At 38.1% G+C, this 25,249-nt stretch overlaps 1 protein-coding gene across 2 annotated transcripts in view; it reads right to left on the bottom strand.

Moving 5' to 3' along the window:
- rnf19a (ring finger protein 19A, RBR E3 ubiquitin protein ligase) overlaps positions 1 to 25,243 on the bottom strand; it is a 32,690-nt gene extending 7,447 nt beyond the window's left edge. For both annotated transcript variants that reach the window (XM_020528851.2, XM_048595825.1), the window contains exons 1-6: positions 24,916 to 25,243; positions 18,004 to 18,326; positions 16,346 to 16,487; positions 11,824 to 11,986; positions 4,371 to 4,485; positions 393 to 551 (exon numbers count right to left, since the gene is read on the bottom strand). In XM_020528851.2, the coding sequence (XP_020384440.2) occupies positions 393 to 551; positions 4,371 to 4,485; positions 11,824 to 11,986; positions 16,346 to 16,487; positions 18,004 to 18,326; positions 24,916 to 25,148 (1,135 nt within the window). In that variant the 5' untranslated portion in view covers positions 25,149 to 25,243. The remainder of the gene's footprint in view (positions 1 to 392; positions 552 to 4,370; positions 4,486 to 11,823; positions 11,987 to 16,345; positions 16,488 to 18,003; positions 18,327 to 24,915) is intronic.
- Between the last annotated feature and the right edge of the window lie 6 nt (positions 25,244 to 25,249).

Here is a 25,249-nt window from a genome sequence, read left to right as displayed (position 1 = left end):
TGAGAGGGAGTGAGTTAAACTAAAATGAATCTTTTCATAAATAGGTTTTTGTGGAGTTAAGCTGGCATGCTTTGGTACAATATACAAATAGCCCCAAGGTTAGCAAATAAACTGCTGAAATAACATTAATGTGTGCTCATGGAAGCATGTATTTGCCACTTCTTATAAATGGCAGGCAGCAACTAACTCTCTGTAGGGTAACAAATATAACAAAGCTAGTGCTGGATGAAGTATACTCAGTGATCGTGGCAGACAGTCAACAGTGCTGCCTATAGAAACATGTTAAGGTGTTGCTTATTCATTTCTATGCAAAGAACAGCATAAATTAGAAGCATCTAAGCACATGGAGATGAAATCTATAGATAACCACTTTAGTAAGTGAACTCCCTTACCCAATGCTGCATTTCCTCCACCAGCATTATCATTTTCATCATCAAATTCTATCCGCACCCCCTTCCCAGTGCCAGCAGAAACACCACAGCCACCACTACGGCACAGTGAGATGGGGACTACTCCATATACATATGCCAGCATAATGGGAACCCCAATACCTGTAAAAGCAAAATAGGAAAAAAAATGTACTTAAAAACACACCCATTTGATGCAGGAAATGTTTGTACTTTTATTACACTGTCAATTTCGTTAACTAAACCAGGTACCACATCCAAATTAAAGACAGAATATTTGTCAACCTTTGCAAGGGCTAGATGTACAGGTGGGAGGAAAGAGAAAAAAAATTGCTGGCCAAACCAAAACAAAAAAAAACCAAAATCTTTTGAATGGTCTGCAACTTAATAAGAGACAGATATAAAAAGACTAAATACCTTTAAGTATATTAAAAAGACTAAGTATAAAATGTAAGTGCTACAAAAGCAAAAACAATGTTATAAAAAAAAATTGCAGCTTGCACTTAAGTAGAAAAAAGTAACACCCACCATTCAGAGTGTAACATTGCAACGTACGATACAGTTGGATGCTCTAGTTCTATATTCAGCAAAACTAGGAAGTAATAATAGGAAGTAGCAAAGACTTTGAACAAGTATTTTCTATTGGTCTTCACAACAGAACACAAAGATTCTCAGGAATGGTAAGAAAGAACAGGACACAAAGGGAGGAATACAATTACAAATCACTTGAGAAAAATGTATTAGGAAAAGTAATGAGATTATAGTCTGCCAAGTCCCCAGGACCTGACAGCTAGAATTGAAGGTGTTAAAAAAGTGGATGCATTGGTTATAATCATCTGAAATTCTATAGATTCAGCAGATTGGAAAACCACAAATGTAACACCCATTCAAGAAAGGGAAGGAGACAGAAACCAAAACAGGTCAGTTAACTGAACATTTGTCATTAAGAATGCATTTAACCTCAATAATGTAGCGTAGTACATTTAGAAAATCATAATACAACTGGAAAGAATCAACATTTTCCTGAACAAAAAGTTATGCTTGACAAATTGAGAGTTGAGAGAGAATACAAGAAGTAAATTATTCAAAGGAGAACTGGAATAAGCAATGTATTTGGATTTCTAAAAGGCATTAGATAAGCTTCCACGTAAAAAGGTTACTGCTCAAGATAAGAGTTCATGGTGTTGGAGGAAATCTATTAGCATGCATAACTAAGAGGATAAGTGAATTATTTTCAGGAAGGCAAACTGTAACAAGTGGAGTGTCAGAGTGATCAATGCTGTAAATTTTTTACTTAAGATCTGCATCAGCGCCTTGGATGAAGAGACCAACTACACTGTACACAAATTTGTTGATGATACAAAGATAGACAGGAGAGCAAGCTGCAAGAAAGATACGAAGTCTGCAGAGGTACAAAGGACAAAAGTTTGGAAGATAGCAAAATGCGGGAAAAGGTGAGAATTTTCACTTTGCCAAGAAGAACAGAAAATGGGATTTAAAGGGAGCAAAATTGTAGAATGCAAATGGATGTCCTGCACACAAATCATAAATTACTATGTAGATAAAGTAATTAGGAAGGCAAATGGAATGTTGGTCTTTATTTCAAAAGTTTTGATTGACAAGAAAGCACGAGAGAAAAAAAAAGGGTGGAATACTTCACCTTGAGTTTTGGTGTATCTCCCTAATCCAATGTCTGACTGCTCCTCAAATTCTGGTGTACCAATGTCTACCAAAGGATTTATCCCAACGCTGGTGGATTAGGGAGGTACAACCTATACTACGTACAGTTTTGGACTCCTTATTTAAGGAGGGATATGCTGGCATTAGAAGCAAGCAGGAGTAAGCGGTTGTCTTATGGGAAAAAAAATAAGCGGGTTGGACCCACGATCATTGGAGTTTAGATGAACGAGATGAAGGATCTAACTGAAACAAGGGAATCTGAGGGAACTTGATATGATAGATGCTGACAGCTAGTTTCCTCTCATGGGGAAATCTAGAAACTACGGGACTGTTTAAAAATAAGTTGCCTCCTATTTAAAGCAGATATCGAGTCATAGAGTTGTACAGCATGGAATCAGACCATTCGATCCAACTTGTCCATGCTGACCAGTTATCCTAAACTAATCTAGTCCTATTTTGCTAGCATTTGGCCCATGTCCTTCTAAACTGTTCCTATTCATAAACATATACCCATCCAGATGCCTTTTAAAATGTTGCTATTTACCAGCCTCCACCATTTCCTCAGGCAGCTCATTCCATACACACACCATCCTGTGTGAAAAAGTTGCCCCTTAGGTCCTTTTTAAATCTTTCCCCTCACCTTAAACCTATGCCCTCTAGCTTTGGACTCTCCTACCCTGGGAAAAGGACCTTGGCTTATCCATGGCCAATTATACGAGGAATTGCTTCTATCAGGCCTTTGGAATTTCCTTTCACAGGTAATATTGATGGCTGGGTATTAAACAGCCAAGACGAAGTTAGATTTTTGATCAAGTTGTGGGGTTCAAGCAGGAACAAGTTAAGACCATCATTAGTTCAGCTATGATCTATTGAATGGTGGTACATGATCTGAACAGAATGGCCTACTCCTGCTCTCATTTCTTAGGATCTTATGGAAGCATTGTGAACACTTCTGAAGCACTTACAGAAACCTCAGGGAAAGGAAGTTCTACTTCAATCTGCATCATTAGCACACCATAAATTTAGAGTCTAGCACCTGCCAGTGGATCAGCCTCTGACATCAATATGATCTGATCACAAAGACGGAGCATGCACTGACAATGTCTGCACCCCTCATATTTTCCAACACGACCATTTAAAATCAACCCAGATCAAAGTTTCCAGAAACATTATCTTTTCTTGATTGATAACACTTGGTTCTTCAGTACACAGGTCCACATGATCAAAAGGTTCATCTTTCAAGGTTTCAATTATGTGCTCAAATTTAAAGACCCAAGGGGCAGAACTTTCATCAATGACAGGAGTTCAAGAGAAAGGATAAATGAGGCTTTGCATATACTGGTGGATGATCAGTTATCACACATTTTACATTGTTGCAGTTTATAAATTTGACAAATATCACAATTAGGGAGTTCTCCCTGATGTCCTAATCTTTCTGAATTAGCAAAATCGAAACCAAATTGTGGGGTCTGGTTACGCAAGATGCAATCCATTAAACAAAATTAATATATAAAAATTATGTCACTAGTTGCAAAGTGCTTTGTAATATCTTTTCAAAGGCAAGTCCTTTTGTTTCAAAATTTCAATTAGGATTTTCGTTTTTGTTCACATTGTGCCAAATAAAAAGCAGAAATAGCCAAGAGACCTGGGGAAGCCAGAATCTCAAAAAGAGTGTTGCAGGAGTAGGCCAGAAACACTACAAAAATGTTCTGTTCTCAAAGTGTTTCTTTATCCCTTTCAAGTCCAAAAATGTATAAACGAGGCCATGCAATACTAATACATTTACTAAAGTAAACAATTCTTCACAGTTAGGATTGTGGAGAAGTGGCAGCAGTTTTTTTTCCCCTTCTGTAAATGACAGTGTAATTTTAATCTAATATATTTGATAAAGATGGGAACTGTGTAATTTGGCAAATCATCACTATTCCAACAATAATTGAACGAACAAGTATACAGTTCTTCTCACATTTCACTGCCAAACATTCACAGGGAACGAAACCTTTGGCACAGACAAAACAATAAATTTCGTTAACGAGAGGATAGTTAATATTGTGTACACCAGTAAACATCTTCAGTGAAGGGAAGTACAATACATCACAGAAAAATATGATGCTGACAGTACAGATTCAACAGCTAGAAACCTTGTAGCTAAGGGAATTTTTTCCAGTCAGTCAGTGCTTCAATTTTGAATAATGTACTTAAAACCAGTATTATCAAAAAACATAGCTATTACCCAATGGTCATTGAACAGACTTCTACATTGTTGAATGTCTGTTTCCTTACCTACAGTTACTGCAGCGACAACAGGAGAAACAATTACTGATAACGTCACGCCTCCAGTGATTGCCAAGTTCCGTTTATGCTTTGAAATATCTTTTCCTTCATAGCGATTATGAATCTGAAATTCAAAAAAACCTTCAACGTGTAAGATGCTTTCCTTCATTACAACCACTCAGCATTCTACTACAATAACATACATTGGTTTGGGTTCTCTAATGGACAGCTGAAGAACAGGAAAAATGAGAGATCTGCATCTTTTATCCAATTCAGCTCCTATGAAACACCTTGATTTGTTTTTACATTCAGAAATGCTATATAAACGCAAGCTACAACTGCAAGACAAATAGAAAGAAGTATGGATGAAGGGCAGTGATGGGTCACAGATGATGTGTGGGGCAGAGTTGGGCAGCATAAGTAGGAGCAGGAGTAGAAAGTTCAGCCTGGTCAATCAACAATATCATATCTGAACTCCTTTAACAATTCTACTTTGCTGTTTTAAATGTACCTGAATAACTGAGCAATCACAGCACTCTAGAGTAGAATTCCAAGGATTAAATATTCCCTTGGGTGAAGGAATCTCTTATCTAACTTCTATGCGTGTAATCCATTACAGACTCATCACCAAGGGGTAACACTCTCCTAGCATTTACCCTGTCAAGCCCCTTAAGAATTGTAATGTTTTCATGAGATTGCCTGTATTTTCCTAAACTCCGGGGAAAACAAAGACCTGGTCTAATCAATGTTTCCACTTAAGACGACTAATTCCAGGAACCCTCATATCACTTGCTCTAAAGAAAGAATGCAGTCATAACTAAATGTATTCCAGGAATGATCTCCACATAGTAGTTTATAGCAACTCAAATTCTGTTACGTTTTCAGCCTCTTAAATGGTCTAGCAGACAAATATACTGTCTGACTGAGGCCTTCTCCAAGTAGTCCATTTTCATAGAATCATGTTTTGCAGCTTTTTTTTGGTCTTTGGGTTGCAGCTGAAACAAGGTTGTACAGAGCTTAGTTGTTTTTCATTATAATCAACGTATGTTATGAAAAGTGACAATTTGGGCTCACCGTTTATTGCTGGGAGGCCCTAAAATAGAACTTTGTCACTAAAAGTATCTGGTGGGGCAGTGGAGGTGGCAATGTACTAGTTTGCTTAGTTTGTCATAGATTCTGTTTAAAGATGGTAACATTAAACATTTGTTTATGTTTCAGGCTGACTTGATGTTAAATTAATTAATCTTTGATTTGTAAAAGTTCTTTTGGCTAATTGAAGAGAATTGCAAGATGTTCTTATAAGGGGAGTGCTCAAGCTCTCAAACCCAAGCAATTTCCTGTAAATGACAAAATGGACTAGAATCTATATCTAAACATTGCCACCTCCACTGCCCCACCAGATACTTTTAGTGACAAAGTTCTATTTTAGGGCCTCCCAGCAATAAATGGTGAGCCCAAATTGTCACTTTTCATAACATACGTTGATTATAATGAAAAACAACTAAGCTCTGTACAACCTTGTTTCAGCTGCAACCCAAAGACCAAAAAAAAGGCTGCAAAACAAATAAAATCAGACATGATAGTTGCACACAAAATATTAGGCTAGGCTGAATGCCACAGATACTGCATAATGCCAAAAACTTCCAGGACTGGCTACTTACTACTGATTTCATATGTTTTCTGCTTACTGCAAAAGGTTTATTTTGCACAAGCAAAATAAAGGACAGTCCTTTTTTAAACCCATATGCACACGTGCAAATATTTTCTCTAAAATAGAATCTTGCTTTATGAAAATGTACGCTTCACAAAAATGTAAATGCAGATGCCATTTCCCCCTCATAGAAAAGATCAGTTTACTTTTTGTGGCAGATTATTTATTCCTCCATTTAATTACTTCTTTCTTGCTTTACAGTCCTAACTACGCAAACCAAATTCATTACTAAAATGTTACTGTGTTGAAATTAAGCATTGAGCATGTGGAGGAAATTGAAAATTAACTAAATCGATAAACCAGTGAGAGTAAGGGTAGTGCATTGTGTATCTCTGAACAACAATGAAGAGTCTGAACATTAGGTCTCTCCCTTCAAGGAAGGTAGGAACACTGGAAAAAGAAGCAGGAATAAGTCATTTGGCCCCTTAAGTCTACTCCACTTTCAACCAGATCATGACTGATCTTCTACCTCAATGCCACTTCCCTGCACATCGCCACATAGCTCAATATTTTTAATACTTCGAGATCTATCTACCTCTATCTTGAATATATTCAAATGTTTGAGCCTCAACAAACCGAATTGAGAATACCAAAGATTCATCACTCTCAATGGAGAAATTCCTTATTTCAGGTCATAAACAGATCATTACTCATTACAGTAGTAAAAGGTGGCATTTGGCACACTCAACTTCATTGCTCAGACCATTGAATATAGGAGTTGGGACGTCATGTTGCAGTTACACAGGATATTAGTGGGGCCACTTTTGGAGTACTGTGTACAGTTCTGGTCACCTGCTATGGTAAGGATATTAATAAACTGAAGACGGTGCAGAAAAGATTTACATGGATGTTACTGGGACTGGAGGGTTTGAATTATAAGGAGAGGCTGGAAAAGCTAGGATGATGATTTTCAACTGGTGAGTAGGGCATCAAGTGGTGATCTTATAGAGATTTATAAAATCAGGAGAGACAGATAAGGTGAATAGAAAAGGTCTTTTCCTTAGGGTTAAATGGTTCAGAACTAGAAGACATAATTTTAAGGTGACAAGAAAAATTTAAAAGGGGCCTGAAGGGCAACTTTTTTCCAAAGTGTGGTTCATATGTGGAATGAACTGCCTTAGGAAGTGGGAGATGCAGGTACAGTTAGAACATTTAAAAGACATTTTGACATGTACATAAATAGGAAAGGTTTAAGGAGATACAGGCTAAATGCAAGCAAATGGGACTAGTTTAGTTCAGGCAAACTTGCTCAGCATGGATGAGCTGGGCTGAAAGATGTGGTGCCGTACCATACGACCCTGACCCCGGTGATTCCAGGCTCCCCCAGCATGGTGGTCATGCAGGTGTATGCAAAATTGTGCGCGTGCAGGGGTTGGTGGGGGGGGGGTTGACTAGGGGGATGCTCTTCAGAGGGCTGGTGTGGACTCAATGGGCTGAATGGCCTGCTTCCACACTAAGAATTCTATGATTCTAATAACTCACTGATAGTAGCAATGACCAATACTGCACACAGTGGCTGAACACCAGGTCTATCCCTCATCCAAGATTCAATCTTATTTAGTGTCACTTTACCATAATTGGTGTTTGACAAACATCTTATTTTCTCCTCAAACAAAATAAGATGTGCCCCAATAGCGGAATTTAAGAAGTGAACCCAAATTGCTAATGAGATTTATGAAAATTTGTTTTTTCTGGTTTTAGAAATGAAATATTGACAAAAATCCCCGAGTGAACCAGAGGGATTACTGTCTCATATTTAAAGAGAAATAAAAGCAATAACTCTCGGCAGGTACAAATCTTTTAAGCCACAGACACGAAGTGTCAAAAACCAGACAAAGGGTGTATGCTGTTTCCTTTCCCACATGTTGAATGCTGAACATTGAGTAGTATAACAGTCAGTATAAATACAGACTCCATACTCATCATTATGGAATTGTCTGCAATATTATGCTTGTCTATAAGCTAGAGCTTTAAATATTTTCCCTGGGCAAACACTTTTTCATAATTAATAAAAACTAAAATTAATATTACGGTTAAAATTTAGAATTAAATATCAAATGTTTAACTTCCTGAACCTTGATAGGACCATTGTGGGAATTTCAAAAATCATTAGAATTAGAACATAGAACATAGAACATAACAGCGCAGTACAGGCCCTTCAGCCCTCGATGTTGCCCGGACCTGTGAAACCAATCTGAAGCCCATCTCACCTACACTATTCCATTATCATCCATATGTTTATGGAATGACCATTTAAATGCCCTTAAAGTTGGCGAGTCTACTACTGTTGCAGGCAGGGCATTCCACGCCCTTACTACTCTCTGAATAAAGAACCTACCTCTGACATCTGTCCTATATCTATCACCCCTCAATTTAAAGCTATGTCCCCTCGTGCCAGCCATCACCATCCGAGGAAAAAGGCTCTCACTGTCCGCCCTATCTAATCCGCTGATCATCTTGTATGTCTCGAGTAAGTCACCTCTTAACCTTCTTCTCTCTAACGAAAAGAATTTCTGAGTCTTAAACAAAACGCAATGATACATAGCTGTCAGAAGCCACTACTACAATTAACTAAGTTGGCAAGTGCTGCCCAAGACCTTTAGTCAGCTAGAAAAACCCTAGACATACTATACTCTATCACACATCTTAAAATGAATAGTACATTGTGAAAGGAGCAGCTTAAATATTTGCCATCTTTCACAACTTGTTCTGCACAAACAAGTTATTCTGAAGAACATGCAAGTGAAATTTTTCTTGGTTAGCACAGTCAAAATTATTTACTCTTTGCCCTGTCTTTTCCACTGTAGTAATTCCCAATAGATTCTACACAGAAAGAACATTTATTCTAAGTACGTGCACAGTATTGTCTGTCAGGAGGTCTATTTCTGTGTGTTTTGGGATGGTTTGTTCAGCTGGTTGGATGGCCAATGTGTAATGCAGAATTACACCAAAGGCATGGCTCCAATACCCATGAGCTATGGTGGTCTCCTTGCCTTGCCCCATGTTGGCAGAGTGGTGGTCTTTAAGTTATATATTGATTATCTTTCTAATGGACAGTGATGTCTGTGACCCTTTGTGGACTGGTTAATCACATTTCTTACAAATAGATATGGAGACCCCAAAAATAATTAACTAGTTACTTTACATCTCAAAAAAAGGGAAGCAAACACAAATCTGATAACAGTCAGCAATAAAGCCAAACCTCCTCAGAATGAACTGTAGTTGTCTGAGTTTTTAACATTAAATAATACCATATTTTTTAAAAGAATATGTACTCATGCTTTCTAGAGACCATTCCAAATTCTTTTCCATTAAATCCAGAAAGGAGGAGGGGCTTCAAACAAGAGGGTCAGTTGCTTTCGATGCACAAACTCTGCATCACAAAGACTTAAACATGCACAGTTCATCTACTAGAGATTTTTGTCCTCCAAGAAAGGTTAGCATCAGGGAGAAATTCTTTGGAAGGATCACAGTCAGAATTGTACAAGATTTAGGATTACTTCAATAGTTTTTGGATTCTGTTCTGACAGGCCAGTCTAAATAAAAGCAAGAATAATACAACTAGGCAGAAAGAGAATGGGGAGAAGAGAGGGGAATGAACACCTGTATGTTCTACTGCCCACCATGAAAGAAATTTTCTGAGATAGCATTTTATGGAAAAAAATAATAAAAAAAAGTGTTTTTAATGCAGTCTACTTCACAGATCTGCTGGACACAGCACTCATCTGAAACCCATTTTGAAAAATTTATTCATTTAATTAAAATTTAGAATGTGGATTTAATATCATTTATACAGACAATAAAAAGAGAGATTAACAATTTGACATGGCAAACATTTATTAGCACAGTTCACAACTTTTTGGCAGCTGTGTCTTACAAGTGAAAATCTAACAAGGTCATGCAAAATATAGAGGAATTTTTTTGTTTAAAATTCTGAAACTTAAAATCGATTGCCAGAAACAAAAACGTACATAGTCCTCAAGAATACAAATTGGATTATTTTTGCCCTATTCTAATCCCCACTGTCCTGGTTCTCAATCTTTCCACTGCCTCCAGATCAAATCAAATCTACCATTAAAAAAATGCAATTCAGATGTTCCTTTGTCTCTAAAAGAGAATGCTCGAATATGGGTAGTAGTACTTTAAGAAACCTTCCTTAACAAGACAGAAACATAGAAAATCAGAAGAGTGGGCCATTCAGCCCTTTGAACCTACTCCACATTCAGTAGAATCATTGCTGATTATCCAATTCAGTACTCTGTTCCCACTTTCTCCCCGTACCCTTTAGCCCTAACATATAACTAATTTCTACCTGAAAACATTCAATGTCTTGCCCTCAAACGCTTTCTGGGGCAGAAAATTCCACAGGCTCACCACTTTTTTGGATGAAGAAATTTCTCTTCATCTTAGTCCTTAATGGTTTACAACTGTATCCCAAGATTGTGACCCCTGTTCACTGGGAACATCTTTCCTGCATTTACCCCGATATAGGCCTGTTAGAATTTTTGGTTTTTAAAAGAGATACACCCTCAATCTTCTAAACTCCAGTGAAGATAGCCCTAACCGATCCAGTCTCTCTTCATACATCTGTCTTACTATCCCAGAAATCAATCTGGTATATCCTTGTTGTACTCCCTGCATAGCCAGAACAATGTTCCTCAGGTAAAGTGAGCAAAACTTCACACAATACTCCATATGTGGCCTCACCAAGGCTACGTACCATTTCATCAAGACATCCCTGCTCCTACACTCAAATCTCGTCACAAAAGCTGACGTAGCATTTTTCACCATCTCCTGGGCCCCTGCATGATTATTTTCAGCAACTGGTGTATACGGGCACTCATGTCTCATTGCACCACCTCCCTTCCCAATTTGCTGCCATTCAAATAATAATCTGTCTTCCTGTTTTTAAACTAACAAAATGTATAATTTTTGATTTATCCACGTTATACTGCATCTGCCATGCGGTTGCCCACTGATGCAACTTGCCTAAATCACATTGAAGCATCTCTGCATCTCCTCACACCCAACTCTGTCACCTGAAAACTTGGTGCTCTGGTATTAAATCTGTGATCGTAGACTCTAGCATTTTCCCCACCAATGTTAAGACTATGATTCTGGTCTATAATTCCCTGTTAGCACTAACTCCTCTTTTTAAACAAAGGAGTGGAGTTTCATTAGCTACCCTCCAATCCATAGGAAACTTTCCTTGGTCTGTAGAATCTTGAAAGATGACCACTATTTCTATGACTAATTCTAAGGCCACTTAAGTACTCTGGGATGTAGTTTATCAAGCTGTGGAATTTATTAGCCTTTAATCCCATCAGTTTCTCCAATATTTCCTGACGAATATGGATTTTCTTCAGTTCCTCCCTCTCACTATACCTTGAGACTTTTGGGATGTTATTTATGTCCTTTGTGAAGACAAACCAAAATACGTAGTGAATTGGTCTGCCATCTGTTTCCATTATAACTTATCCTGCTTCTAATTGTAAGGGACCTACATATGGCTTCACTAACTTTTTTTCTTCACATACCTAGAGCTGCATAAAGTGTACTACTGTGGGGAGACTCACTTACAAGTCAAGAGTCGCCATGTTTTAGATTCAGTAATCAAAACACAGGAAAAAGAGAAGATTCAAATTCCTCCAACAGGCAATGCAACTTTGATTACTAACAAGAAAATGTACTGACAAGTTCTAAATCTGCACAATGTATTTTAAAACGTTAAAACTGAGGTCTTTACTGTACCTTTCGGCCTACATATACAGGAATCCCAATAATCATGGCTGGAATGGCAATCCCTGCAATGAGAGCTATTCCAACAGGAGCACCAACCAACGTGCCAAGCTGCCACAGAATCTTCTTTTTACGACTCCAAGGTTTCTTTCCCCAAAACGTACAGCCAGATGGACTAAATAGGAGATAAAAACATAAGTCAATATCAAAAAAATTCAATTGGACTTTTCTAACAACTTTAAAAAAATGAATGTTTTTAAAGCTCACCACTTAGATATATACAGGACAGCATATTTATGGAACAAAGGCACTTAAAAATATTCAAGTGCTGACAAATAGGTGATCATTTGACACCTGAAATCCATAGTTAATAAAAGTCATGAGAAGGTGTAAAAAAAATGACTTTACAACCTGCTCTCATTAAATGATTTCACAGATTGAGATTTCACTTTTCATATGACCTGAACAAACCAGTGCAAATTACAAAAACAGATTACAATCTTTCATCTGTTATCAGATGCTCATTTGAATAACAATTGAGGGTAGTTTCCAAATCTCACTCAGCAAATCACAAACCGAGACGAATAATAAAAGTAGTTCCATCACTTGTGCTTCAAATAGGAATGAAAATTGTTATTTCAATAGCACTTAGAGTTATCAACACAAATACAAGCTGGATACTCTCCTTGGACAGGCTAAATTATGGTAATTATGATGCAACTCTTTAAACACCTGTCTTACTATCTTGTGAGCAGTCTGACAAGAAAATGTGTTAATTGCAAGCTCCTTTGTTTGGAGGAAATGAAAAGTGGAAACAAAGTTGCTAAAATTATTAGAAGAGGACGGAGAATATTTTTCCGAGAAGACAGAATTAAACACAATTGGGCAAACCCAAAACTAAGCACTGAACAAATGTCTATCGGATTCATCGCTATACATTGAGTGGGAAATAGTTTGGCATTTGGAATATAATGTGGGAAATGGTGAAGTCATCCACTTGGTAAATAATATTTTGTTTTTCTATTCTTCCTCCCAAAGATAGGCTACAGAACGTTGTGGTACACAGGGATCTGGATATCCTGTACATAAAATCACAAAAGTTTGGCATTCAGAGACCCAGCAAGTAATTAGCATAGCAAATGGGACACTGGTCTTTATTGCAAGGTGAGGATGCAGTATAAAGGCAAGGAGGTTTTGCTACAAGTGTACAACTGGGGGGCTGGTAAGACCACACCTAAAGTACTTGTACAGTTTTGCTGTCTTTTCTTAGTCAGAGATATCCTTGTGCTTGAAGCAGTTCAAAGAAAATTCAGGAGGTCAGTACCCCAGGACGTAGGGGCTGTCTTATGAGGAAAAAGGTGAAGCAGGTTGGGCTTACATACATTAGACTTTAGGACAATGAGAATTTAAAAATTGAAATGATGTAAGCATCTGAGTGAGCTTGACAGTTGATGCTGACATGATGTTTCCCTCATGGGGAAATCTAGAACTAAGAGACAGAGCATCCAAACAATGAGTTCCCCATTTAAGATGGAGATGGGGAAGAATTTCTTCTCTCAGAGGATCATTAATTTTTGGAATACTCTACTCTGGAGAATAGTGAAGGCTGGGTTATTAAATATCAAAAGTTGAGTTAAATACAATTTTGATTAAAACAGAAGTCAAGGAGATAAGCAACAAGTGGAGTTAACAGCATGATCTTACTGATTGGCACAGCAGTCATAAGGGGCCTGACTCTGCTCAAATTTATGTTATATTCTTAAAAATATGGTATTCAAATAATATGGATTTCATTCAAAATGAATAAGACAGTGAAGAAATTGATCGTCAGTAAATTAACGGGGCCTGAAATCTCATTTAGCATCAGGAGATTCATTTGAATGTTATTTCCTACCTGACCTATTGGCAGCTCCCTTATTCCATGAGCCCTCCTAATTGCAGCCTCTTGCTCCATTCAGAATCCCTACAGTGTGGAAAGAGGCCGTGTGGCCCAACAAGTCCATACCGAACCTCAGAGCATCCCACCCAGAACCTATAGCTCCCCACCTAATCTACACATCCCTGAACACTATGGGCAATTTAGCATGGCCAATCCACCTCGCCTGCACATTTTGGACCATGGGAGGAAATCTACACAGACATGGGGAGAACGTGCAAAGTCCACACAGACAGTCGCCAGAGGGTGGAATCCAACCTGGGTTCCTGGCACTGAGAGGCAGCAGTGCTAACCACTGAGTCACCGTACTCCTCCCAGTTGCAAATTCTTGATTTCCCCCTCCACTCCACGAATCACCCACACAACCCGATCAATTTCGGTCAGATTCGATCAGAAGTTGCAGTCCAATGTTGTGGCAGTGCGAGTCCCGATGGTTAAGCAGTCCTGAAGTTTTTGCAACCAACATGGTTTTTTCAATGACTTTCAAAACTGCTCCTACCTCACGCTCTTCTTCCAAGCACTTGGTCATAGTGAGGGCTCAAGAGAGGGAAAACTATAAACGAGAACATTTCAAGACACTGATCTTAAAAGCTCCTGCACTTCTGAACCACTGGGACTCTTACTTTTACAAGATCGGAGATCCACCTTCAGACTCCATCTAGATCTTGGATTTGAATGCAAGTCCTGAGAAGGACAAGAGGGAGGTTAGACAACAGGAAGGCCAGTACTCACAAGGTCAAGGAAAGAGATGAGGCCATAACTCAAGGTCGAGGAGCAAGGCAGGTTTACAGCAGCCAGAAGGATCAGGAAGCAGTATTATAGGTGAGATGAAGGTAATCCAAGTTTCAAGTTACATTTTACTTTCATATTTTTAAACTTATTTTATCTTAAAAATTATTTCATTTACCAGTGCAGGAACCTAGCATTGCAAAGGATTTCAACTTGAAGGGTATAATATTTGCTTTCTCCTGACAAGTCCTACAGAACTTGACTATAATTTTAATATTGGCTCCTATGGGAACAGTGTTTCACTGAAAGTTATTTCAATTCATGATTTTCAGGAACACAGCTTCAAGTTTTAACAAGGATGTACTGTAACAAAAAAAGCTTCCAAGCCCATTTATGTTGCATTTTAAATATTTAGGAATACTTTTCCATCAGACATGTGCAGAACCAGCTTTCCACGCTTTAAAACAAACCCAGTCCAGAATAATAGATACCCTGCCAATTCACTTAAATACTAGGAAATAGCATATGATGTTCACTGTTGTCAGTTGACATTTTAAATACAGAAAGTTTGAATTTTGGACTTATTTTAGAAACTCATTTCATATAATCATCTACTGACCAGCAACTTCATCAGGACAATTGATAATGGTAACTAAGACAAATGTTTTGATATTAAAGGAATTGTGCATTGCCAAGATTTTTAACCAGTCGAGATCAAAGTGCAGTCTTTGGATAAAGCAAAGACATGGAAAATTCCATATTTCCAATTTAAATTTCTTCATCTGCATTTGTAATATAACTGCCTACGTAATGTGGTTGTGCTGTAATTACAATCTCTGGTCAGTGGTGGTGCTACAATGCCTCCGCTCCGGCAGCTATAAGTTACAACACTAAGCAATTTTTGGTATTTATAATGAAAACAATGGATACTGCATTGGAATGCCTCAGACGTGGAAAACACGTTAGCACCCACCAGTTCTAACCAAGCCATCAACACCCAATTTATCACACTGCTTGTCCAGCATCCAATGCCAGATATTTCCTCCAATTAAATGCTAAAGTCAAAAGCAACCATCTTAGATCCTCAACAAAAACTAAATTTCCTAGACACTAATCTTTTCCAATTGCTGTCTGAGGCTGACAGATTGTTTGCATACTTGGCATTCTCAAAGAATCTGAATGAAGCTTTTGACATCATGTATTCTCCATCATTAACAGCATCTATTTCCATTTCTAACATGGAGCACATTCCACTTGTACTGGTAAAATCTCAACCTTGCTTTGGTTATCTTTAGGCTCAACTATTCAAGCACCCTCCTAAAATAGATCTATTCCAAAATCTCAATTGCTGGTATCTTGACTCGCACCAAGTCCCACTCACCCGGTCCCCTTATGTTTGCAGATATAATTGGCTCAGATGTGACAACACATTGATTTTAAAATTCCCGTTGATCTTTTAAAGTCCTTCACGGCATCACCACTCCCTTGTTCTTTCACCTCCTCCAACCCTACGACTCTGCAATTCCGGCTTCGTACAATTTTTTTTAACTCCACCAGTGGCAATCATGCCATCAGTCATTTAGTCTGGAGTTCTAGAATTCCCTTCATAAATCTCTCCAACTCACTAACACTCACTCATCAAGACCCCCTCGTGGTGACCTTAAATCTGTATGTTCTAACCTCTCTTCCCCTTAACTAGAGCCAAATTTTGGTTAATAATAAAAAGTGTCTTGGGAACTTATACAACTTAATAAAGGTACGAAGTAAATGGCAATTGTTGGTGACATTCAACACTGAGAAAAATCCTAAAAAAAGTGTCCACAATTCTGGAATCAGCCTTTCAAAATTTAGTTACTGTTAAAGACTTACCTTAGATAGTGTAAGTCAGAGATTTCTTTCATGCAGAGCCAACAGAACTCACAACCACATACTGCACAAGTCATATGATTGCAGCTTCCATCATTCATTTTTATTATGTATGCTGCACATCGTGGACAAGGCTTAATATCATCTGCTGTGAAATAAGAGGCAATGGTAAATCACATTGAAAAATATAAACAAACAAAAATAACTAGGCACAAGGATCCAATCTTTGTAAACTGAATTAAACTGTGCAACCAGCTTTTCAAATTCTTAAACCACAGACTAATAAGTACTCGTTAATTTCTATTTGCCCCCTCACCTTTCAGTTCATAGGCTTTTTATTATTTGATTCCAGATGGGATTATGCATGTTACAGCCTTGAAATTAATAATACAAGTTAAAGCTACCATGGCACACAAAGTACCCACTGTTCGCTTGTGTCAGAAGATGATCCATGTTATAGGATTTAATCCAAGAAAGGCCAAGTATACAGGACGTAGAAGCTGATGTTCACATCCCAAAGAGTGACAGCCCTGATCTGACACCCATTTGGACTTGTATCTGGGAGACTCAGGCACCTGTCTGTTGCAAGCGAGGGCCCTCCTTGTAATGTGAATCCAACAAGGAAGTCAGGCAAAACTTTTTCCACCCAGAGTGGTTAGAATGTGGCATGTGCTATCACATGCATGATTGAAGCAAACGACACAAGTCAATTTAAAGGGAAATATGAGACAGCAGAGTTTAAATAAGCTGGGAGAACACCAGTGTTGACTATAAATCACTGACAAAGACGAGCTGGATTGAATAGCATGTTTTTGTGCTTTAACTTTAGGTTCTAAGGAATGGAGAATAAATCTCACACATGATCCACTGCAGCAAGACATGAAGTTGCTTAAACCAGGAAAGGTTGTGGAAAGTCATCTAAGTTTCTGTTTGGATTTTTCTGGAGCCAGGAAGAACACAAAGCGTCCGTCAAAAATGCCCCCTTTCACCTCCCCTCCCACAAGTCATATTTCTGAGTCAACTCCGTTGAAAGGCCATCCAGTCCAATGGTTGCTCACAGCTCGACAATGAAATAGAATTGAAACCTGTTTCACAAACACTAGGCAAGTTACCCAACGGCACTGTCTGCCTAATGTCCACACACAGTAAGAACTTCTCCTATTGTTGATAAATGTTATCATCTTTGACAGAAGTGTTCACAAGGAGAATTCACGTACTTGTAGCCAAGATTGTATAGATGGATTCTGTGGGAACATGGTGCCACTTGACACATAGGAACACTCAATGTTCTCAAGATTGTAAGTAATTTTAAAAGATAAACTTACACCATATCATGTATGATTGCACAAGCAGATACTATTTTGAGATTGCATAGCATGATGGTTTGGTGAAAGCAATAAGTTTTATATGAGTCACCTGTTTTCAAGTATTTATTTTTCCTTGCCAGCAAGATTAAACATGTACAACTTGACAAATACCAACATCTTCACAGGGGAGGTTCATGACAAAAATACACTGGCCCAGTTGTCTGTTTGGCCAAGAGAATTTTTAAAATGTCGATACGGTTTACAACATTAGAAAACTGGGCAATAGGACAGCAATCCTGGAAACCTGAAAAGATTGTGTGTTTCTATAGGAGATTCCATTAAGAAAATGGTTACCTGTGGAGCGAGATGGTAAAATCTGATTGACCAGGAGGCTGTTTATTTCAGGTAACCCCTTTCTTCCCGAAATCTCGTCCTGAACGTATCTACGAAGAGTCCAGTTTTCTGTACCTGCTGCACCAGATTCCTGACTGTAGCTGATTGATGAAGAGCGTATTGTTCTTAATCGCAAACTCTGCGCTCTCTGTTGACGTGCTGCATCGCAAGTCTGATTTGGATGCCATATTTGCTTACAGTGGTAACAGAACTCAGTGCCACATCCTTCACGGGCACAAGTGAGTTTAGGACAGCTGGCACAGCCAAACGCTATCACTGCATAACTGAAAAAGTAAAAATATATTAGTTGTGATCTATGAGAAAAACAAGTTCAGTCCTTATCATTGCTTTTTTTCACTGGGCATCAAATGAGTTCCTCAAATCATAAACAAGCCATATATGCATCCCAAATGATTCTTGGACTTCGCAAGTTTGATTCACTAAACAACTTCATGCAAACCTTCAAATCTATTTTACCAAGACTCAAAACTTTACAAAGCATGTTTGACCTAAATTCTAGCTCTCCAATTGAACAAATAAACCAAATTACAAGGTTAGTACAGTCATTGATGCCATTCTGTGACTGTACCAAAGTATTTTAGTTTATGGGTGTGACTATCGCAGCCCAATAGTATGACTGAAAGATTTGTAACATTAGTAAACTATTGTGACATTTAACCAGATCATCTTAACTTCCAAAGATGTGGTTCGAAGCTTCAAATGTGACCTAGGTGGTGGACAGGGGAATGTTTATGAATGTTGTTTATGTGGATTTCCAGAAAGCATTTGATAAAACCCCACACAAGTTTCTTAACTAAGGCGAATGCCTACGGATTGGAGGCAAGATTACGGACATGGCTGGGAAATTGTTTGAGTGGCAGACAGCAGAAAGTAGGAATAGTGGATACGTACTCAAAATGGCAAGATATGACCAGTAGTGTCCCAACAAGGATCCGAGATAGGGTCTCAATATTCACTTTATTTATTAATAACTTAGATAATGGCATAGAAAGTCATATATCCAAACTTGCTGATCTCACAAAGTTAGGCAGCATTGTAACTTTATGGTTTCATCTACACTGTCTACAAAGAATTATTGACAAACTAAGTGAATGGGTCAAAATGTGGACTTCAACGTAAGCAAGTAAGGAGGTTATCCATTTTGGGCTAAAGAACAATATAATGGGGGGAATCTGATAAAAAGTCAAGATATTAATGGGGAAAAAGAAGGGTAAATAAAAAGATATCACTGGTTGGAAATTAAAATATTAGAGGACAGAGTCTGAGAATTAGGACCAGATCATTCAGGTGGTGTGTGTCAGGAAACACTTCTATAATCAAAAGGTGGAGGATTTTGGAATGCTTTTCCACGAAAGGCAGTGGAGATTAGATCAGCTAATAATTAGACATCTGAGATAAATACATTTCTGTTAAGCAAAGGTATTAAGCGAGATGGGCCAAAGGCAGGTATATGAAAATAGGCCTCAGATAAGCATTTCTCATTAAATGGCAGAACAGGCTCAAGGGGATGAATAACCTACTCCTGTTTCTATGAATCTCTACAGAGACAAACAAAGCTTTAATTCACAGTATGGTTAGCGTACAGAACAACCCTAATGATCGTACAGTAACTGCCAGTGTTAAACTTTTATTCTCAGGGTTAGAAAACTACAGTCACAGCAGTATTCAGAAAAACTCAAGTTCAGAAACTAGTCAGGGTCAACTGCAAGGGACTTCAAGATGAAAACTGTTAAAGAAAGCACAAACAATTAAAAGTAAACAAATAGTTTAAATTTCTAGTCTCACGGCATTCCATTCCTCACTTCTTAGCTATTGTCAATAATTGAAGCACTGACTTTGAAAGTTAGGAATGGAAAAAAGGGCCAGGGAACACCATGATTTGACACCAGGCCTGAGGGAGGACTTGATAGGCAGGGTCTTCACGTGCAGAATTATATTTGACTTTTGTGCTTATTTCAAATTGGTCTTCAGTTTCGCAGTCAAGGCAGGTCATATTTTTAAAATTCCACCATGCAGCGAAGAAGCAACAGTGAGTTTGAGACAAACAGGGAGGGGTGGGATAGAGGAGTTGGAGGGGGAGCTGAGTAGAAAGAAAGACAGAGAGACAGCGAGAGAATGAATGAAAAGAATGAGAGAGAGGAAGAAAAGTGGGGGTGGGGGGGGGGGAGGGGAGTAGTAGAGGGGTGGGGGGAAAGGAGTCAGTCTTTATTTAAACTACTCCCTGCCATATTGAAAAAAAAGGTTAAAATTTATATATGTTACCCAGTTTAAACGTTTGCAGTGTTGTCAGGCAGCTTTGCGAGAAGTATTCAAATGTCACATACCCATCTTTACATGCAATTCTAATATTGAACAAAGTCTTGTAGTTTGGAATATTTAATAGTTTTCTGTTCCATGGTTTCAGGTTGGTTACAATTAATCATTGAGATTATTAGAAACGCCCTTAAACAGTTTATCTCAGTGGCCTTAACAAAATAATGTGGGCCAGAAAGGCAACAGCTTGTCTGCTGAATGATCTCCTTTGTATCAAATGGGGAAATACTTTGGTTGCTTCATGTTTGGCAAGGACGTTTAGTCTGATGTACCATTTGATTTTATTTTACTTTGAGGGCCAGGAACCATTAATGATTGCAACTGTACACATTGCCTCTTGCAGCCCACAGACTCAGTAAAACAAAATACTTCACTATGTTAACTTCATGTAAATGCAAGTTTACTCCTGATGTTAATACATCACAAGCTGGGTTTTTAGAAATTGACAATCGCGGAAGTGTGAATACAAAATGCATAAGGCATAACCCTTATCAGAAGTTATTTCTTTAGTTCTGTTGAGGACTTACAGTACATTTGTAGGCACAGCATGAGAAACAGGCGAAAGATTACACAATTCTGACAACTCAAATAATCCAACATGCATGAAAAGGTGCAAACTACCAATTCAATAAGACTCTCACTTGCTTCAGTTAAGGGCTCAGTTGAGTTACTGCAGTAAGTCAATATGGCCACTCGATTGTGCTGATTAATTATCTAAGTGAGGGTAGTAATAATGCCACAATTGTAGGACTTGTTGCACAGTGGTGGTGTCCCTACTTCTGGGCCAGAAGGCCCAGGTTCAAGTCTCACCTGCTTCAGAGGTGTGTCATATCACATCAACAGGTTGTTCAAATATATCTGCAGCTCCTACTGAGCTCCTAGAGGGGATCCTAGGACTGATCAGTATTCTCTCTTCTGATTGCAAGTAAATCAACCACTAGGCGGCATTGAGATTTACCTCATTTTTGACATATTCACTGGTGAATGGTCTCGGTATCACTATTGAGGCTCACAAATAAAGATCAGTTGTGGATGTTGCACAGATCGAGAAGCACAAAAAAAAATTGAATCTCAACATGCAATCAATATATACAGGAAAGAAGCAAGTGAATGATAGAAAAATACATGCAGTTCTTTTTAATTATTTACATCCACAGGCCTAGGTACAATACTGAATGTTTAAGTCCTAACTAGAATACAACTATGAATCCAGATGGAGTCAAGTTTGAGATTCAAAACAAATCGAGATTCAACACATTAATATGTGCTCCATAAAAATCCTTGAAGAATTTTAACATTTAACATTCAAAGTTTATACTTCCTCAAAATATTCCAACTGTTAATCTGTCAATGTGTAAACAAGATTGCAAAATTATAGAATATCCCCTTTCCAAAAATAAAAAAGAAATTATCTAAGTGTTTAATAGATAGCATTTACTTTAGCATTTAACAATACAAAATCAATTTTAATACAATTATAGAATGATTACAGAAAAGGAAGGGGACATTTGGTCTATAGTGTTGTTGCAGAGAATGTGCACTAGCAATTCAGCTAGTCCCAAATCCCTCAAGGATCTGCAAATAGCCTTCCTTCAGATAATTATCCAATTTCTTTTTGAAAGCCACAACTGAACCAGCGCCACAATTTCGGGCGGTGCATTCCAGATTCTAACCAATCACCATGTGGTAGGATCAAACCCATGTGACTTTCTCCAGTCTTGTTCCTGAGACATTAGAGTCAACTTTAAAATTAGAGAGTAAATCCTTCTATGACTTAAGCCCCTCTCCATTTCTCTTGCAGCCTTACAATCGCCTAAAATCTCTTCAATCCTCCAATTTTGTTCTCTTCCACATCACTCATTCTTCTCACTCCACCATTGATGCTTATCTTCAACTATTTCACCCTGAATTCCTACCTTTCTTTCCTCCTTTAAGATGCTCCTTAAAAGCCAACTTGAGATAAGCTATCCAAGTGATCTAAAACCATTTAAACCACAACACAATCTCTGGAATATTTTTAATCCATTCATACGCTAATTACATTTGCGTTAACATTTGAGATCAAGAAGGGTCCACCGCACAAGAAACTCAGATTTTGCATGTAGACGGACAGCCAGAGCCAATAGCCTTGGCTATTGATCAAGAATGCTATTTAATAAAACTTCAGTAGTCACAACTAAAAATTGCACCCACACAAAACTGAAGGGTCAGCTAAAGTTAGGGACCTAATACCATGCACAAGATATTTGCTGAAATTGATTGCCTTTAAGTGGGATTTAAAGTATAATGCTCTTATTTAAATACTTGAGAAGTTACCACTCCCATTTCTACATCAAATCAGAACTTCCATTTATTTATACTTTAGGTTACAACATTTTCACTCTGGCGAAAGTCAAAAATGCAAGACTTCTTTCTCAAAAAGGGGGAGATAATTAACTGAAATTTTATTGGCTACAAATCTTGCTGCTCATTGGCAGCCAATCAGGAATGGTTATCTTCATTTGGTGTAATGTTGCATTAATCAAAGCAATGAGCAGTTGAAAGTATCAAAAACTGTAGCAAATTGACAAAATATAGCTTTTCAATATCCACTCTTGTAAATTAACAAAACAGCTTCTACTGCATTAAGCCCTGAAATGGTTACAGTCAGAGCTGTACAGCATGGAAACAAACCTTTTGGTCCAACTTGCCTATGCTGACCAGAGATCCTAAATTAATCTAAGCAAATTTGCCGGCATTTGGCCCATATCCCGCTAAACCCTTCCTATTCATATTCCCATCCAGCTGTCTTTTAAATGTTGTAGTTGTACCAGACTCCACCACTTCCTATGGCAGCTCATTCCACATACATACCACCCTCTGCATGAAAAAGTTGCCCCTTAAAAAGGTCCCTTTTAAGTTTTTCCCCTCTCATCTTAAACATTTTTGACTCCCTCACACTGCAGAAACAACCTTGTTCTAGTCACCCTACCTGTGCCCCTCATGATTTTAGAGGTTTATAAAGTTTTTGGACTTTGTGGCCAAAAGCCCAGAAATACATTAGGCTATTGAAACTGAGTTAAGCCCCAGGGAAAATAGTTTTTACTGACAGCTCTGGCTCTCTGTTCTCTGTCAATTGCACAATTTTACACAAGATAAAGAGATTCCAAATTCTTGCAGTTTCTGCTACAGATACATTAAATAATCTCTTGATTTTGCACAAGCCAACCAGTATATCAGAGAAGTTTCTTTTTCAAAGTGGAAAATAATGAATGAATGTCTACTTGTTTTTTAAAAAAAATAGTTCTTTTACAAATCATTATCACTAAAGGAGTTCATTCCTTCAAAACAATATAGTATAAGAATGGACACGGAAAGGCTTGGCACAGGAATTTAAAAAGGGCCATTGAAAGTTGGGTATGGCTAGTTAGGTTAGCTAGCACAGGTGCAGCTGGCATCTAGAAAAAGAATAATCACAACCTGGAGCCACTTTTCCTTCAAATGCATGGAGGGAAGGAATCTCCTAACTCAATACAAGCTGGACAATTTCCTTCCACCTCTGAACAGAAAATATTTCACAGGCAATGAACATCTTTGATATGCCTAAATAACAGCTTTGACACATCCTTCCTAAAATATTCTGACGACAATCAGTGCAGATTCCAATCCTATTCTCACCGAATGTTCCAAACAGATTTCCAGAAGAAGTTTCTGAAAAGCCATCAGCAACGACAACCAAGACAACATTTTCCTCCACCTGAAGCAGGAACCAGCGGCAATAGTTGGCCAGGGATTAATTAATTTATGAACTAAACATATAACCTTCTTAATTTGTGCAATCATCTGATGTACCAAATTGCTTGTTGAGAATATTGGGGAGCACTAGTGGTTAGAATTGAGAAACCATAGAAGCAAGAGTTACCATAAAACCTGTTGCATTACTTATACTTCATAGACAACTTATAACCAGCAAATCTCAAGTTCAATAGTCCTATACTAGCCCAAGTGATCTTCCACCTATGGCTAAAGTTAGTATTGCTGGCTTTTAAATTATACAAATTACTTTAAGTTGCATGTCACATTAATGCCCAGGTGTTTAAGCATTCTATAAATCGAGCTAGATTCAAACTTTGGAAAGTATTTATTCAAAATTGAATCATGAACTCGGGGACTAACTGGAAAAGTGTTTCAAATGCATAGTAGAGTCAGAAAGTTGCCATACGAAAAGCAAGATTCTAATCAGAGACTTCCGGTCACCAAAAAATGTTTTAACTGTGGTGTTAAACAGCTTTGGACCTCATTGCCAAGTTCTCCCTGCTTTTGTGAAAAATTAGACTGACTTAGTGAAAATGCTTAATGTAATTTTAGCATTAGAAGGACATAAATATCTATGACAACAGTTGTTAACATATGTTACTACATAATTACAGAACAGTGCCTTGCTCAATTCACAGAATGCATTTAACAACTCAAAGTAGCGATATTTTGAACACTGAAGAAGAATTCTCTTCCCTTCATTTGCACGTCAACCATGATATATCTAATGTGGTCTTTCCTTACCCACAATCTGGAGCAGGGCACCATCTACAGTCTGGATCTGCCACCAGCCACCGGCGTAACATAAACTCCTCATACTTCTCCATAAGCACATCATCATTTAAAATTGACTGGATATCATGTGGATTGAATCTCTCTGTACATTCTGGGCAGCTGATATTAACCCGACTTTCAGAGATCTCTATCCTCAAGTACTGCCGTAAGCAGTCTGCACATGACCTGTGAGGGCAAGTCATGATATCTGGGAATCTGTCCCTAGACAGACGCAAAAGGCACAGAGGGCATTCAAGAAAGTCTCCATTTTGTTTGTCAGTAGATGCAGTCCCATTTCCAGAAG

Source organism: Rhincodon typus, chromosome 4, assembly GCF_021869965.1.
Source record: "Rhincodon typus isolate 14 chromosome 4, sRhiTyp1.1, whole genome shotgun sequence".
NCBI classification, from domain to species: Eukaryota; Metazoa; Chordata; class Chondrichthyes; order Orectolobiformes; family Rhincodontidae; genus Rhincodon; species Rhincodon typus.
The sequence above is the reverse complement of the archived record's forward strand: the minus strand, read 5'-3'. Positions and strand labels throughout refer to the sequence as shown.